General features: G+C 43.6%; 2 protein-coding genes and 1 long non-coding RNA gene across 6 annotated transcripts in view; 1 reads left to right on the forward strand and 2 right to left on the reverse strand.

Annotated features, from left to right (window-relative positions):
* The first annotated feature begins 43 nt into the window (after positions 1-43).
* necap1 (NECAP endocytosis associated 1) lies at positions 44-3,768 on the forward strand. The gene is made up of 8 exons (XM_047019583.1): positions 44-181; positions 859-959; positions 1,124-1,228; positions 1,334-1,415; positions 1,644-1,752; positions 1,866-2,007; positions 2,107-2,188; positions 3,342-3,768. Exons 1-8 carry the CDS (start codon positions 87-89, stop codon positions 3,397-3,399), a joined length of 774 nt encoding a protein of 257 aa, XP_046875539.1. The 5' UTR covers positions 44-86; the 3' UTR covers positions 3,400-3,768.
* A 4,037-nt stretch (positions 3,769-7,805) lies between these two features.
* On the reverse strand, positions 7,806-11,080 carry si:ch211-171h4.3 (serine/threonine-protein kinase SBK1). Its single transcript, XM_047019267.1, has 4 exons — positions 10,762-11,080; positions 9,574-9,718; positions 9,242-9,444; positions 7,806-9,071 (listed from the first exon to the last, which is right to left on the reverse strand). The coding sequence occupies exons 1-4, from the start codon at positions 10,765-10,767 to the stop codon at positions 8,268-8,270; spliced, it is 1,158 nt and encodes a 385-aa protein (XP_046875223.1). The 5' UTR covers positions 10,768-11,080; the 3' UTR covers positions 7,806-8,267.
* A 3,893-nt stretch (positions 11,081-14,973) lies between these two features.
* Positions 14,974-16,715, reverse strand: part of LOC124467167 — a 3,758-nt gene continuing 2,016 nt past the window's right edge. For 2 of the 4 annotated variants that reach the window (XR_006956047.1, XR_006956046.1), the window contains exons 6-8: positions 16,566-16,584; positions 16,377-16,463; positions 14,976-16,270 (exon numbers count right to left, since the gene is read on the reverse strand). This is a non-coding gene — a long non-coding RNA (uncharacterized LOC124467167). Of the gene's footprint in view, positions 16,271-16,376; positions 16,464-16,565; positions 16,585-16,715 lie in introns of all 4 variants that reach the window. The other 2 variants (XR_006956045.1, XR_006956044.1) reach the window with 2 other exon arrangements.

The raw sequence follows: 16,715 nt of genomic DNA on the forward strand, positions 1-16,715 counted from the left end.
TAGAGCAGGCTACACACACAAAACCCCCAAACAACTGATTTGTGAGTCAGAACTACAAGTCGCTCATCAATAATACTTGAGACAAGATGGCGACTGAAGGCAAATATGAGTCAATCTTGTGCGTTAAACCTGATGTCAATGTGTATCGCATTCCGCCTCGGGCTACAAATCGCGGTTATAGGTAAGTATGGATGGTTTTACGCTTTTTAGAAGACAAAGTTGTTTGTTTTTTATTTGAGTCGACCCTGCATCATTTTGGCCGAAATCCTCTTTTTTTGCCAGGGTACTAAAAAAGGGTGTTACATTTTATTTTAGGTATAAAGTCAAGTACCGTGAGTTTCACCTTCTAATATTTCCAAACCTATGTTTATGAATGGTTAAATCAATCATCTAGCATAAAGAATGGCTATTCTTTAAAAATGTTTTCTAATTGTAAAGACATTATTGCATTTTGGCAGGTGTTGAGTGAATATGTATCCTATAATAAAGGCTATGGTAACCACACTATTGTGCTGGGAAGGCAACAATATCGGAAATATTAATTGAGAATCTACTGGCCTAGAAACAGTGCTAAGTCTGTGGCCCCATTCATTGGTTCTGCAGGCTTGTTTCTAATTCCTCATGGGTCCACTCCATAAAACCAGATTTTAAAGGTATCTAGATCAAAGCCCCCTAGTGTGTGGTTTTGTCTCATTTGTCACAGGCAATCCCATGTTATTGTAGGAATTCATGAGACTCTTGAGATTCAGCTCTCTTGAATTCATGAGACTCTTGAGATTCAGCCCTATAAATCACACTAGTCTGAGGAATAAAGGACCCAGTTTAGAACCCACTCCAATCTCGTGTTGTTTTCTGCAGGGCAGCGGACTGGAAGCTGGACCTACCTGATTGGTCGGGCCGCATGAGGGTCACAGCCAAGGGGAAGGTAGCGTACATCAAGCTGGAGGACAAAGTCTCAGGTACAAGAAAGGAGAGGGGGGGGGGGCAGAGGGAGCATCATCTTAGAAATTAATAACATAAATACAGACTTGATCTTAAAGTAGTCTGTTATTAATCAACTTTGAATCAGTGGACAAGAGTATTTCAGTAAATAGTTATATAAATCACCCTTCCCCTCCTGCAGGGGAGCTGTTTGCACAAGCTCCTGTCCAAGAGTTTCCCGGTATCGCTGTGGAAAGTGTCAGCGATTCGAGTCGTTACTTTGTGCTGCGGATACAGGATGATAATGGTAGGTAACCCACTGTGTGTCGTTCAGGTTGGGATGAACATGATTTGGATAGAAGTGAGGGCCATCTGATATCTGCGTCATAGGTGAACAATGTCTCTCTCTCAGGCCGCAGTGCGTTCATCGGTGTTGGGTTTGGGGACAGAGGGGACGCCTTTGACTTTAACGTTTCTCTACAGGATCACTTCAAGTAAGTGATGGTGTGGCTGGGGGCATGTTTATCTCTGGGACAGAGGGACATGGCAACAGACATACGTCTGTGGTGGCCTACAGCATTAGCTGCCAGCCAAAACTCTGTGTCACAATGCAGTGGTTTTCTAGCAAGTCGTTTTGCTGCAGCTCTGGAACCTGCTGACGTTCCTTTATTTATTCCTGTGTCAGTGCTAATCAAGTGTGGTTGTATGTGTGTGTCACTCAGGTGGGTGAAGCAAGATAACGAAATCAGCAAAAACTCTGGGGCAGCAGATTCAGGACCGAAGCTGGACCTCGGCTTCAAAGAAGGACAGACCATCACTCTTAATATTGGGGTGACACACCTGGCTTAAACTAGACTTACACCTACCATTCGTTAGAAATCTCTTTCACTTACCTCTTTTCTCATTCACAATACATTCTAATGGCTAATATTCTTTCTCTCTAGCAAGGTAAGAAGAGAGATAAGCCCCGCCCACAGGGAGCAGGTGGATTTGGACTCCTCCCACCACCTCCGGGGGCAAAGATAGCCCCTCCTCCCTCGTCAGGCTCCTTCAATCACAACATTGTTCCCCAGACAGGCAACACAGGTAAAGTTAGCTGCTAACTACTGAATGGTCCATTCAGGGTCTGCTTGGAAGAACAAGCAAGATCATCAAAATTTCTCTCTGTTTCATGTCGTTTGCTAGAGCTGGACAGTAGCAACTCTAACACTGTGATGCAGTCCGCCTCAGTATTGGAGGTGTGGGGAGACTTCTCTACTCCTGCCAGGTAACCACAGCTGTCGTACCCGCACAGCATGTCTCTCCTCAACAGTCCTCACCTATTGTGGCTGAGGCAAGTCTCATTTGATCTTCTTAGCCCACTTCTGGAACATTAAATCCCAAATCCTCCGGGTTCCCCTTTATAAAATTGTGCATAGGATTCTTATTAAAAGTGTACGTACGCCAAAAAGTCTAAAATGGCGTACGCACACAACATTTTTGATTTAACTGTATGCACACCTGTACGCAATGTTCCCTTTATAAATCACAGATTACCCACAAGTGTGCGTACGTGAATCAGCATTGTACCCCGCCCTGAACACGCCCATTTTAAACCATAAATAGTCAATGCAAAGCACCTCATGAATGCTAATCTAGTATCTCATCATAACCCTGGCATGCAATTGTTCTTTACGGTGAATCATAGCGCATGACAACTTCTCAGACACTGTTAGCCTATTGGTGAAGCCCGAAAACTAGAAAATTTGGTGGCCGGTAGATCACCAATTTAAAAAAACTGTGCGACTGGCGTCAATTGTGCCAGTGATACCGCAAGTCCAGATACTATTTAAAAACAAAAGTGTTTTGTTATGAACAGTAATCTATTAAAGTCTGGATTGATAACGAGGACGTGGAGTCTAGCGATTGCGCGGTAGTGGACAATATGATGGTGAGACAGCGCTTGATTTTGATTTAAAAAATTGAGGTGATTTTAACGTGTTTATGGATCAATTATCACTCAGTACAAGCTAAAATAATACTGCTGGATTAAATCTTCATGATAATGATGAAATCGAGTGAAAAAAAAATAAATTTGTGTGAGGAAAACAAAATATATAAATATTACAAGTAATAGTTGTTCCCAAATTTACTTTCTGCAGTCTGACTACAGTACGGTCATCTGCGTCGCCAATTCCAACTGTTTCCAAAATGTGCGTAGGCCTACGGGAGGGTCAGAGTTTGCGTGGAGGACCGCACATTCTCCCGTCAAGTTTGTTTTTTATAAATCACAACCTTTGCGTGGAAAGTGGCGTACGCACATTTTCAGCCCCGTTTTGTGCGTACTCAAGGTTTATAAATGAGACCCCTGAACTGTTTTCTTTTTCTAATGAGATATGATCTGATATGCTGTTGTTACCTCTCTGTCTCTCTGCCCTCAGTTCTTGTCCTCCGCCACCTGTGCCACAGGAGACTGCTACCAGCTGGATTCAGTTCTGAGCCCGCCTTGCCTCGCCCTGCCTCACCTGCCTTTCATGCGACATTCACATGCGTTTGCTATCCCTGGAGGAGTCTTCTCCAGCTCTGTTGCGCCATACTCCCAGCTGAAAGGCCTAGAACGCCAATGTTCACACTGAATTTCATTGCTGGCCTTTTTCTTTTAAGTAATATTAGAGATTTAAATAATATAACATCCCAAATTCGTTTTAACGTTCCTTTTATCTTTGAAGGTCACCAGAAATATATGTTTAGGAAGTTCAATGTCTAAGGGCTATGCTGATTGACATTATGTATATGAGAGATTCTAGCATTACTTAACAATGTTACCATTGATCATCAATGCTGGGTTCCACTTGTTGAAATGTCCACCAATGATTACTGACCTGAGCTACAGGGCAAGCTTCATTAACACTGAAAAGTGTTTTGTGGTACATTCTGCTCTCAAAAATGATGTTGAATGTAGCAGTGTGCCAGGGAAGTTTGCTAAAACAGAAAAAGACTAGGCTATGGTCATACGTGTGATTGTCTTTTTTAACTATGAATGTCTATCGAACTGCAACTGATGTTTACTATGAAGCATTGAATGCTTGAGTGAGTTAAGTAACCCTTTCACAAAACACATAGATGGTATGACTACATTCTTTTGCTTACCACAAACTTGACTTGAGCTGATGTCGTGTTTTGACTGACCTGAGTCATGTTTCCATGGTCCCATAGTAGATTATGTATAAAGATTTCACATTTCTGACAAACTATCTAAAACAAATGTGCCTGTAAGAAGGAGGCAATAAATACTGTAAGGGGGAGTCATGTATTTGTTTTTGCATCACTACTAGAAGACACTTTCTGTTTTTTGAAAATTGAAAGTGTTGGCCACTGGGGGGAGCAGAAGTCTGTGTATGACTTGGCTGCGAGGATTTAGTTTTAGCTGTACTTTGAGAGGAGAAGAATCTGCTGGACTTCCATTGGCCCTCATTTATAAAAATTAAAAAAAAAAACAATCTGGGGTCACACATTCTGAGGGCTGTAAGAAATGGTGACCTCTGTGGAACTGGCTCTGTGATGGCTCTAAATCAGAAAATATGGTTCCAGATTAGTGTGAAGGGATGACATAACTACCCTAAACTATCGTTTTAAGTTTTAACTCCTTTAGGAAGCAGTTACGGTGGGCTCACAGATAATTTCGATCTTTTTTTAATTTAAAAATCTTTTTTTTAATGTCAACAGTCAGAAATGGTGACCTCTGTGGAACTGGCTCTGTGATGGCTCCAAATCAGAAAATATGGTTCCAGATTACTGTGAAGGGATGACATAACTACTCTAAATCATTGTTTGAAGTTTTAACTCATTTGGGAAGCAGTTACGGTGGGGTCTCACATTTTTTGGAGGGCTTTGTTTTGTGTCACACATTCTGACGGCTGTCAGAAATGGTGACCTCTCTGGAACTGGCTCTGTGATGGCTCCAAATCAGAAAATATGGTTCCAGAATAGTGTGAAGGGATGACATAACTACCCCAAAGCATCGTTTGAAGATTTAATTCCTTTGGGAAGCAGTTACGGTGGGCTCACACATTTTTTGGAGGGCTTTTTTTGGGGTCACATTCTGACGGCCGTCAGAAATGGTGACCTCTGTGGAACTGGCTCTGTGATGGCTCTAAATCAGAAAATATGGTTCCAGATTAGTGTGAAGGGATGACATAACTACCCTAAACCATCGTTTTAAGTTTTAACTCCTTTAGGAAGCAGTTACGGTGGGGTCACAGATAATTTCGATCTTTTTTTAATTTAAAAATCTTTTTTTTAATGTCAACAGTCAGAAATGGTGACCTCTGGAACTGGCTCTGTGATGGCTCCAAATCAGAAAATATGGTTCCAGAATAGTGTGAAGGGATGAAATAACTACCCCAAACCATCGTTCGAAGTTTTAATACCTTTGTGAAGCAGTTACGGTGGGAAAACACATTCTTTAAACATTTTTATTTTTTGGGGGTCACACATTCTGACTGCCGTCAGAAATGGTGACCTTTGTGGTATTGGCTCTGTGACGACTCCAAATTAGAAAACATGGCTCCAGATTAGTGAAAAGGGATGAAATAACTACCCCAAACCATTGTTCCAAGTTTTAATACCTTTGGGAAGTATTTACGGTTGGAACACACATTCTTTTAAATTCCTCTCACTTACCCACAGACCCCCCTCTTTCACAATTCAATTAATATTTTGACCAGTCTTTTACTTACTGTATATATATTATATATGTGTAAATATATGTATATATATTCTACAAATCTAATAGATGGTGTCTAAATATGCTTCACCGTGGCTAGTGCTGGGATGTCATTTCTGCTTATGTAGATTTATGTCTCAACTTGTTTTGAGTTGATAACCTACTTGAGACCTTTGAAACGGCACATTTGATACAAACAGGTGAGATTTTAGATCAACATCCAAAGCATCCATCCCTCACATCCATCATGTCACAACCACTTTTTTATTAGGGACATGGTTCAGGTTTCTGCTCGCCTGGCCTGGGTCTGGCCCAGCTCCAGGGGGTTTATCCGGTGGGCTAGCAGCTACAGTAGCTACTAAATTCTAATATTAACTCGGCCCTGACACATATGACACGCCTATGTGGACAGTAAAACTGTAATATTAAATCCGGAATTTATGAGGAAAATCCTAAATGAATGAGACAGATCAATTCTAAATGTGTCATAGGTGCGTCTTCAGTTGCCATCCAGATAAGGGTAGTTCACTTTTTCTTTCATATACTTCTATTACCTTTCTTGCTTTCTTAATTCAGCTCTCTCTCACATCTTATCTTTGTACGTTTCTCCATATTTTTCTCATTATTTTACTCACACATACTCGCACTGCCAGCACTACTTAAACAAGTTCCCGCTCTCAGTGACATATCGGGTGGCATGTCAGAAGTGAGTGGTGGTCAAAATAGTTCATAGAAACCTGGTAGTGATCTCCATCTGACCTCTCTCTCTGCTCCTTCTCGTGTGGAGGAAGCAAATCAAACTGTCTTGTTGTTAACGAGCTGGTAAATTAACAGCTTTTGGCTGTGAAGGTTATGACCTGTGTTTTTGTTAGTTGGCAGATCTCTATCTTTACCAATACAGTGATAACCTACATAAGATAAGAGCAGGGTTTTTACTGTTTGATTTCCTCTGCAGATGACCAATTTAAGAAATAAATGATGCTGTTTGTTTTTGTCTAGAACATTGCAAGGATGTCTGAAAAGAAAGGATGCAGTAACAGGTGCAGCCATGCTTTCGTCAGTTCTTGTTATAGCTGATATATGTTATGAGATGAATGTCTATGCTTTATCACGGATGATCACCTTACTACAGATGGGCTTCTCATTGATCCAGCCAGGCTCTGACCAGGACGTTTTCTTCGAGTTGATTACAGTTTAAAGGGCAAGTGTAATCAAACGCACACGCACAAGTGTTGCACATGCAGAAACGCACTCAAACACACACAAACAAACACACATTGGCATAGTAGCTTGCATGCTGCCCTCTGAGAAGTGTGTGTGTGTATGTCCATTTATGCTCCTGTGTGTGTGTGTGTGTGTGTGTATGTGTGCACATGCTACGTGGTGATGATAGATCAGAGCATATAATAAACGGCACAGGTCTATTTTAGAACATGTCTGTGTTGGCACCATGGGAATCTTTTGAGTGTGTGAATCGCGTCTAAGCCTTATGTGTGTTTGTGTTCCATTTAGGTATGCGTACACCTGTCAGCAGTAACACTCAGGAGCAGGCCTCTGTTATATGTCAAGACCACAACTGGTAACCCTGTAAAACAACATGCCATTTGGTCCTAATTACAATCTCCCTCTGAGGTTGTGAGTGAGATGGTCTAATTTCATGCAGTGGACAAGGCTTAGTGGGTTGCATTGTCTGCTGATGGGAGGGGGTGGGGGGTCAGATGGGGTGGGCAGGGGAGGTGGTGACAGGCTCTGCTGACATTCTGCAGTGCACCATGGGATGTGTTGGAGGTCCCTTGGGGTGGAGGCAAGATTGATGGATGCAGTTTCTGAGTGAGCGCTCCTTCTAAGGCGATGTCCCCATGGCGACGACTCTTGGCCGCAGGTGGTCATGGTCAGGTGGTCAGCTGAAAGGCTTGAATGCTACCACCCAAAACACATCACGCTGTCACCAGAGGGAGTCAGGTGGCTGAGCGGTTAGGAAATCGGGCTAGTAATCTGAAGGTTGCCAATTCAATTCCCGGCCAAATTATGTTGTGTGGTTGGGCAAGGCACTTCACCCTACTTGCCTCGGGGGAATGTCCCTGTACTTAATGTAAGTCGCTCTGGATAAGAGCTTCTGCTAAATGACTAAATGTAAATGTATATCAGTCTTCTCCAAATGCAGAAATACTACATAATATTTATAGAACAATCCCTAGTTAGAATTTTATTGAACACATGCATGTAGAGGGCAACAGTACTTTAAAATGCAGTATATACAGAACATATTACAGTGACATAGCTCATATAGAAACTTAGCAGCAACCTCACCAGACATGAGACACTGAGATTGTAAAATGTACATTATAAAATAAATATGTATTTCACGTTAATTAAGGGGGCCACTGTGGATAGGGAATACTAGCAGTTTACTGGGAAATTCCCAACAGGGTTTACTTAGCCCTTATTACAGCAGCAGTCAAATACTGACGTGCATGTAATCCTTTTAACAGTATACCATGTTGATTCCTGCTCACCCTAGTGACCTCATTGCAAATGACTCACCCAAGTTCTCGAAAGCCACCTCTGATTTCCTGCTAAAATACCTTGAACAGTGGAAATTGTCTCTTTATTCTTTTGTGAGTTCATGACCCTGTTTTATTCATCTCTCTCCTCTACCCTCCTTCTCTTTCAAGTTCCCTATGCCTCCTTTCCCTGTTGTTTTCTTCCTCTCCTCCTCCAATCGCATCCTCTCTTTCTCCCTCATCCACTCTCCTCCCAGGTAGCCAAGTACATTCTCGGCCCCACCACGAAGCCAGGGCCTTGGGTCCAGCAGAGTCTGGAACATGGAGCAGGCCAGTGGGGTGAAGCAGGCAAACTGTGGGGCTACAAGCCTGCAGGTCTTCTCCTCGACCTCCTCTCCATCCGGGCTGATGATGTCCTCGTCTCTCCGTCCATCCCTGTCCATCTCCCCCCACACGTCCAGCCCATCGTCGAGCCCCTTCTCCCGGTCAAACCACTCCCGGTACTTGATAAAGGAGCGATCACTGGACGTTGTCTCCGGCCAGGGTAGACTTCCTGTCAGCATGGCGTAGGTCAGGATCCCCAGAGCCCAGCAGTCAGTACTGGCCTCCACCGACAGCCACACCCTCTTCATCATCCCTCTGTCTTCTCTTTCTCCTGCTCTGTCGTTCACGCTGACGTTGTGGCTGCTGTCTTCCGTATCTTTGGCGATCTCGGCCTCTGGTGTGCAGTAGGGCGAGCTGTACCAGACCCCAGGGACTCTGGTTCCTGAGGCCTTGACCATCCCAAAGTCCCCCAGCTTGACCCAGCGACAGTCCGGGTCACACAGGAACACATTCTCAGGCTTAAGGTCGCGGTGGACGAAGCCAAGGTGGTGGAGGTGGGAGAGAGCCCCGCTCAGCTGAGAAACCACTCTCTGGACACAGTTCTCTTCCACACCCACCTGGGAGACAGAACTACATTACCCACAGTCCTCCTCCACACCCACCTGGACACAGAACTACTTTGCCCACTGTGTAAATGTGTGTGCTCTAGATAGTGTGATGTTGGCATTACACAGCATGCATAGACACGGAGAGAAGATGTCTTGTGCGACCGACAAGCATTCTGTACCTCTGGGATGATGACATCATAGAGGTCACCATAAAGAGCGACCTGCTGGGCGAAGACGTAGTGATCGGGGGTGGAGAAGGCAATGCCAAGGGCCTGGGTGAGGGAGGGGTGGGTGCAGAAGGACAGCGACAGGTTGTACTCTCTCAGGAAGGACAAGAGGGAGGTAGAGCCACGGGGGAAAAACTTCAAGGCCATGGGAGTCCCTGGAAGAGAGGGCGTAAGGGAAGGAGGGAGTAAGGGAAGGAGGGAAGGAATTAAGGAGGGAAGAAAGAAAAAATGGAAAGGTGGAAAGAATTCAAGACTGGAAAGGAATAATGTTTAGTGTTTCTCACCCCTGATCCTGTGTACGGCCAACATGACCTTGCCGTACGACCCCTCCCCCAGGAGCTTGACAACCTGGTAGTGCTCCTGCGTCTCTAGGGACGGCAGCGACTGAGCTGTGAGGTGACACATCTCGTCCAACAGCCTCACAGCGGCCTGTGCAGAAGGAACACGTGAAACACAACTGATGAGGAACACAAGTGATGTTGTGATGATAGTCCCCATGGCAATGCTAAGCCAGGTATAATCACTTCCTTTAATAGCCCAATGAAGACCAGCAAGCACTCTGCAAAAGCAACACCCAATTCATCCAGGCCTCTTATAGATGTGGTTGTTTATTTTTCCGTTAGGGGCCATGAAGGGACAGTGCAGTTCTTTGCAGCCTTAGGCCAGGTCATCAGAGCAGAGAGCTGGGGATACAGAACATGACCGTCTTGGATGAGGGGGTGGGGGGATGGGGGGGGGGGGGTAGGGGGTGGGGGATTAGAGGGTTAGGAGACAGTAAGAGAACACCCCAGACAGACTCCAGGGACTGGGGCTTAACACCTAGCTTACATAACCATGTCCCCTCCTGTCCCCTCCTGCCAATATATGTTTGATATGAACCAAATAACGAAAACAGATGTTGTACTAGATAATTTAATATAGTACAGTAAATAATTAAACCTGCATACAGTATATGTGTACGCATTTGAATTAAGTACACTGATCCATAGAATTAGAAAATATTCTATTTCCAAGATAATCTCAGAAAGAGATTCAATCTGGTCCTGCTCTTGGGCTCTGATAAACTGTGAAATGTCAGGGACTGTGATTACATAAATAAGACATGCCATTCTGTGCAAAATAACATGATAACTGGGTCACATGACCTGAAGGCCCCCCCCCCCCCCCAAAAAAAAAGAAAAGTTTGTTCTTTGTCCCGTCTTACTGGTAGGTGGTATGCTGTTCTCTTTGGTCTTTTTATAATTATAAATAAAGTACAAATTAAAAATTTCATTACAAATTGTCATTGTTGAATTTACATCTCTTTTAACTAAATTAATCTGAATCCTGAAGTTCACCAAATGTCCTGAATATCATGACTTTTCAGTAGCTTATACACACTAGTTTTTAATGTCATGAAGGTAAAAAGCTTGCCATTATAGCATTGTGTGCATGCCAAAGAGATAGGCCATGGGATGGCCTACTCTACTCACTGTCATGGTGGGGCTTTGGCTGAGCTGACTTCCTTTAACACTGATGGTTCTTGTGGGTTATTCAGTTTCCTTCCCCTTCTCACAAAGTCTGCTCTGCAGTAAGAGGTCTATAACGTGTCAGGGGCATCTGTCTATCTCACTCGTAAATCACAATACTAAACTTTTACTGCATTCGCACCGGACACACACTAATCTTGGGTGTCAGTCTTCTTTTTGCTGTGAATCTCTTCTGCCCGTCTGCTATCCCCTGCTCTCCAGTGTGCATGTTGCCATCTCTCCTTCTCCCCCTTTAATCCTCTCCTTATCTCGCTGAACTTTTCCTCCCCTCCCTCGTTCTCTCCCCCCCCCCCCAACTTGGATTCTTCATTGCATGAAGCTGACCCTGTACTACGCCACCATACCCGCTCCCTCACCCCACCCTGGTTTCTTGGAGATTGCACCACAGTCAAAACAGAGCTTGGTTCATCTGTCTATCAGCACGTTAACACCTGAACCCCCCACCACACACACATACACACACGCTCCCCCTGTCACACACACACACACACACTGCTCTCACTTTCTCACTTAATATCCAACTGCCCCCCTTCCCTTTGTCTCCGCATTCCTGGTTGACAGAAGAGCCAATCCCTCTGACTGGTCTAACAGCAGACAGTTTGTCTCCTTTGCATTCAAATTACCACCTTGTTTTCTTCACTTTCCCCCTTTTTCATGCAACTCTCTCTTTTTCCTCTCCCTCTCTCCTTTCCCTCATTTGGCTTGACAGACCTAACAGCTGTAAGAGTCTCAAAACTAAAATGGCTTAATAGTGCAATCCTTTAACAGCTTAGCCTTATGCCTGCCAACAACATATTCTCTTAGCTGCCAACTATCTATCCCATCCGCTGATAAACTGACACCAATCCACCGTCTCTCTCCTTCCTCTTTTAGTGTCTCTCGCTCTCTCTCTTTCTCCCCCTACTTTCCTTTTCCACACCCCTCAGCCTGTCCCTCTAACAGCTTTTTTAACCCCCTGCACCAACCTTGGGGGTAGATGCATTACTATAATACTATACTGCACCCGGCTCCCCTTGGGCCACAGCTCATGGGTCACACAGACATAGAAAGTTAGCCACAGAATAGACCTACATGCCTTAGGTTGGCTATGTTGCTGTCCTGTCCAAGGGTCACACACGGATGTGTTATGATACACCCATCAGTCTGTCATGACCAGCCTATTTGTAGGCCTGTTTACTACAACTGTGTATGATCTTGTCTACGTCTGGGCCTGTATCTAGGTCTAATCATATCTCTATACATGGTGTGGATGTGTGGAAGGACAAGAGAACAGGGCCCTGTATGCAGTTTTATGATTTATTTTATTGGAAATGTGTCAAATGTTATTCATTATACAACATAATTACTAAATATCATTAGTAAGGAGATACCAGCATCTCAGAATATAACATTATAGGACATTTAGGTATAAATTACATCAGTTCCATCCACACAACAGTAAATACAATATTAAATATACATGAAGTTCACAGCAGGTTGCCTTTGACTGTAGGCTCTTTCACATTCAACATGCACATGCACATATAGCACAAAAATAGCTGCTTGGTGTAGTGCATCTGTTGAGATGAATTCTCAACATTAGTAAGGTGCACTTAGGAAAGATACAAAAATATAGGCCTGAGTACATACATTAAATAAGTAAACTGTGATTTCCTTGGATTGGGGGGTGATTTACTGTTGGACGCAGTAGGAACCTCCATGGTAGGAACCGTGACATCAAAGTCTACTAACCACGGACGGCAGTTGCAGTAGCACCCTGGATGACCAGCTACAGTAGAAGAAGAGGCGCTCACTGATCTCAAAGGAGAGGAGGAGAGCATTGTAGGCCGTGGGAGAGGGGGAGAAGGAGGGGGTAGCAACCTGGGCAGGTGGGCATCCAATCTAGGATAGGGGGGTGGCAAAGATACAGATTGACACTGATTCAACATTTAAACATTTAGGCCTGGTGCATTTGAGCATGCTGCATTCCATTTTGTCTCATCAACCAGTCAATTCTCAAAAACTTTTAATCAAGTAAAGTCTTTTGAAGAGTTATGAAATACTTTTTGTGAGTTTCTTATTTGCATGAACACATGTGTGATTAAGGAGCTTTTCTTGCCTTTTCCAGCATCAAAGAGCAGAGAAAAGAGATCTTCTGAAGAACATCGGTGACCTCCAGTGTCACGGAGAGGGATGGCAGACTCACGTTCTGCCTCAGCTCTCTCAACCAGTTAACATGCAGCAGGAAACTCTGGAGATCCGACTGCAGTTCAGACAGTGTCTCGTTTATCTAGGAGGAGAGAAGAGGGGAGGAGAAGAGAGGGGAATTGTCATTTTAAATGAGGGAAGCTAGTTAAGGCATTGGCACTCGGGAAGCGCGCGTCATCCGCTCATTGACACACCTGTGTTAGCCTGCTCAAGCCCATTGGGCCACGTCCGATTAGGCGGCATTAAAAGGCCGCACAGATACGCACACACTCACCCCCGGTTGCTGTATGATCTGAGCTGCTGCCACCTTCCACCATCCCATTCTCCCCCTTGCTGTCTGTATGTTCTATCCATCAGGGGGATTATATCTCTATTGCTCCCTGCCTCATATGTGTCATCATGTATGTATGTGTCACATCGAGAAGGCAGGGAGTGATTTCCTTAGATCATCCACTCCATGCCAAAGTCAAATCTATTTCCATGTCTATGGTTATCAATAAATGGTCAAATCTAATACATGTGTCTTGACTGAACTGGCTATGTGACTTCTGCAATGGACTGTATACTGAAGGGAGAAAGACCAGCTTGATGTACCTGTGTGTGGATCTGACCAGCTGTTGACTCCACGTTAGGTAAAGATTCCAGGCTGTACTCCACATAGACCATCTCCTTCTCCTCACTCGCCGTCTAAGCAGGCACAGAGACACACATTAGGAACCCTCACACAAGATAGATGCTTGTGTTCGACGAGAACAAATTCAAATTTAGTCAACCTTACTTGCAGAGCCACAGCATGGACCAAAGTGAGCGCACCTGCACCATGGTCCATATGAGTTTGATTCTAAACCACTTGATCACACAGACTCATGGTAGTCCTTAGCCAGGTTGAACTCACCAGCATTTTCCTTGCCAGTTCCTGTAGTTTGGTCATCTGTCGTGACATTCTCTTCAAAGGGCCACAGAGGTGGCAGGGGTGGGTGGGACGAGACAGTGACAAGACAAGTAGCTGGGCCAACAGCAGCAAGAGGAAGTGATGAGTGGACGTTCGGGGCAAAACTATGACAGAGGAGAGAGAGAGAGAGAGAGAGAGAGAGAGAGAGAGAGAGAGAGAGAGAGAGAGATAGAGAGAGATGCTGTAAAATAAATAGTAGAATAACCAATCAGGCTCAAACACCAGATTACAGCCATCGCACACTTCCATGATTGCTTTAGTCAGCAGTGTCGATGTTGGCAGGATGCTGCCAATGAGTGTGAGATGAAGATGGTGATGCGTGATGGTTGGTGATGCAGGCCAAACTAAAACACAATGATGAAAGCGAAAAGTCTTTCATTGGCACCAGCCAACTGTAGCTAAAAGTAGGTGCATGTGAAGGAAAGGTCCCGATCATCAGTAAGAAATGCGAGGAATGCTGTGGTTAACATGTTTTGTTGCCCCAAACCCCCTTGACTAAGCGGGAATTTGTCTAGTTTTCACAGACATGAAAATGCTTCCATTGAGGGTTTAGACTTTGGAAGGAATACATTTCCTTCATCTCCTTCTTTTCTTGTTCTGATTTCTTTGCTGTCAAAATGGATAAAAAAAATGCCAATGTTTTTCCTCCTAAATTCACCAAGCCATTGATAATTAATATTCATTTTGTGACCAGACTACGTTGCTAGCTAGTCATTTCAGTTTGTCTTACGGAGACAGAATATGGTTATTGTCAGTGGCCTAGTGTGTCACCAGCCTTCAACCTTGTCTGTGTCATTTCCTTTGAGGTCCTGTTTTGATCATCTCCACTAAAAAGTCATTCTAAGTTATAGTCATTCAGATAAAAGTTTGAAATGTAGCTTCTTGTTGACCTTAGCTTACTCAGAATAACCCAAGCCTTTCCAAGAATAGTTTCCCAGCGAATTACATGTGTCAGCATTTTTTGAAAGAATTCAGTTAGTTGGTTTCTTGAAGGTTGACAGTAGCTATGAGGTTCGTGAATGTGTTTCGTTCGTTTTTAATCCTTGAGTGTTCAATAAGTGTCTATAAGAATTTAGCAATTAGCATTTTGAAAGGTGCAGTTGGCTATGCATATATCATATCTACATAATACATCTTTCTTAAACTGATGTTCTACATAGTAGCATTTCAATTTATGATGGAGCAAACAAAGGCATGATCTATAACGGTGTCTCTAGAGGTTTGTGTGTGCACTAAAGAACAGTAAACATTGTCCTAAGCATTCCAATAATCACCATGTTATCATTCATTCAATTCCTGAGTTTACAATTGTTTCCTGAACACATCCCATACACATACACACAGCACTAGTTATTATCAATATAGTGAAGCTTTCTGGACCCCAAAACATACTTACTGTATGTAAATGTCATTGTCCTGTCCTGGCTCAAAAACAGCCTAATCACTCACTCACTTTCTCAGAATGTGTACACAAATGTAAAGTGAAGGGCCCTTTTATAAAAAAATTCATGACACATCACCTGAGTCACCAGCTTCATTCAAGCTCCAACGCCCCCTCATCCAGCCCTCCTCCTATCCTTCTAAAACCCCCTCTTCACATTATCTGGTTTTTCTTTCCACTGGTCAGATGGTTTGGCTTTCCTCCACAGTGACCTGTCTGTGTCATCTAACGGAAGTTTGGGTGGTGCACGTGTTTGACATCTATGAGGCAGAATTTTGTCCATTTTATTCATGCAACATACATTTATACATTTCAAGCTAAACCGCTAATGAATTACTTTGAAATACTGTGGATACACAGAGAGAAAATGTGTGATATGTTAATCCATCTTTGATTATTGAGCAATTCCGAACAATCAAATTTTAGACTGTTCATGGAAAGGGAATTATGTAAAACTAGGGTGCTGTGTAAGAAGAAGGCACCTGCCTCACATCACTCCCATTGGTACAGAGGCGGAGCCAAGAGGTATAGGCCATCAAAGACATGATCCAGGACTAGTCATGATTATTTCAGTATTTCTTCTTACCCACTCCTTTCCCTGTTATTTGAGAGGAATACACTTAGTGCCAAGGGAGTTTGAGAGATGTGGAAACTCTTTCAGATGACCTAAAACCCAAGCATACATTTAGAATGAGCACATTAAATCTTTTATCTTCAAGCTGACAGGTACAGAGGTGGAGGAAGCCTTGTGGCTGATGACTAAGCAGATCGTGCATCCTGTGGAGTTGTCATGGAGCAGGTCTTCCTATCCTTGTCTCCTGTACCACACGGTTCTCATAGGGAGATTCCAGGGAGGCGGGACTTCTAGGGGCCTGTCGGAGAAAGCAGGATGTACAATTGTGCAACATGCATACACACACACACATATGCGTCCATACATGAACACACATTTTTAAACACAGACATCCTGAAACACACCTGAAGTTGGTCATAGTCAGATGAAATGCTGGACATTTTCAGGGAAGTGTAGATGGATTTTGTGTTTGTCACCAAAAGCTCTATCTGCTGGTGAGGAGAGAAGAGTACGTGAGTACAAAAAAATGAATGAATAAATAAATGAATAGATGATTTATGAATGAACAAACAAAAATGAAATGTCCTTCTTACTGTTAGTCTTCTGGACAGGCTTGGGAAGGTGAAATTACCAGGTTTTGCCAGAAAATATGATAAGATTTAATTAACCACATTTCTTGTATTACATTTCTCATTGTAATTAAGGTACTACTATTGAATTGTTGTCTTTGCGGGAACGTTCCT

The sequence above is a fragment of the Hypomesus transpacificus genome, chromosome 4 (assembly GCF_021917145.1).
Source record: "Hypomesus transpacificus isolate Combined female chromosome 4, fHypTra1, whole genome shotgun sequence".
NCBI lineage: Eukaryota > Metazoa > Chordata > Actinopteri > Osmeriformes > Osmeridae > Hypomesus > Hypomesus transpacificus.

What these genes read in the sequence shown, in the direction of transcription:
- necap1 (XM_047019583.1), top strand. Translation starts at nt 87, where the DNA reads ATGGCGACTGAAGGCAAATATGAGTCAATCTTGTGCGTTAAACCTGAT. An exon ending in GCTACAAATCGCGGTTATAG is followed by an intron (nt 182 to 858) that starts GTAAGTATGGAT and finishes TGTTTTCTGCAG; the next exon opens with GGCAGCGGACTGGAAGCTGG. An exon ending in GACTTCTCTACTCCTGCCAG is followed by an intron (nt 2,189 to 3,341) that starts GTAACCACAGCT and finishes CTCTGCCCTCAG; the next exon opens with TTCTTGTCCTCCGCCACCTG.
- si:ch211-171h4.3 (XM_047019267.1), bottom strand. An exon ending in GGCCGTACACAGGATCAGGG is followed by an intron (nt 9,445 to 9,573) that starts GTGAGAAACACT and finishes CCTCTCTTCCAG; the next exon opens with GGACTCCCATGGCCTTGAAG. An exon ending in ATGATGTCATCATCCCAGAG is followed by an intron (nt 9,072 to 9,241) that starts GTACAGAATGCT and finishes TCTGTCTCCCAG; the next exon opens with GTGGGTGTGGAAGAGAACTG.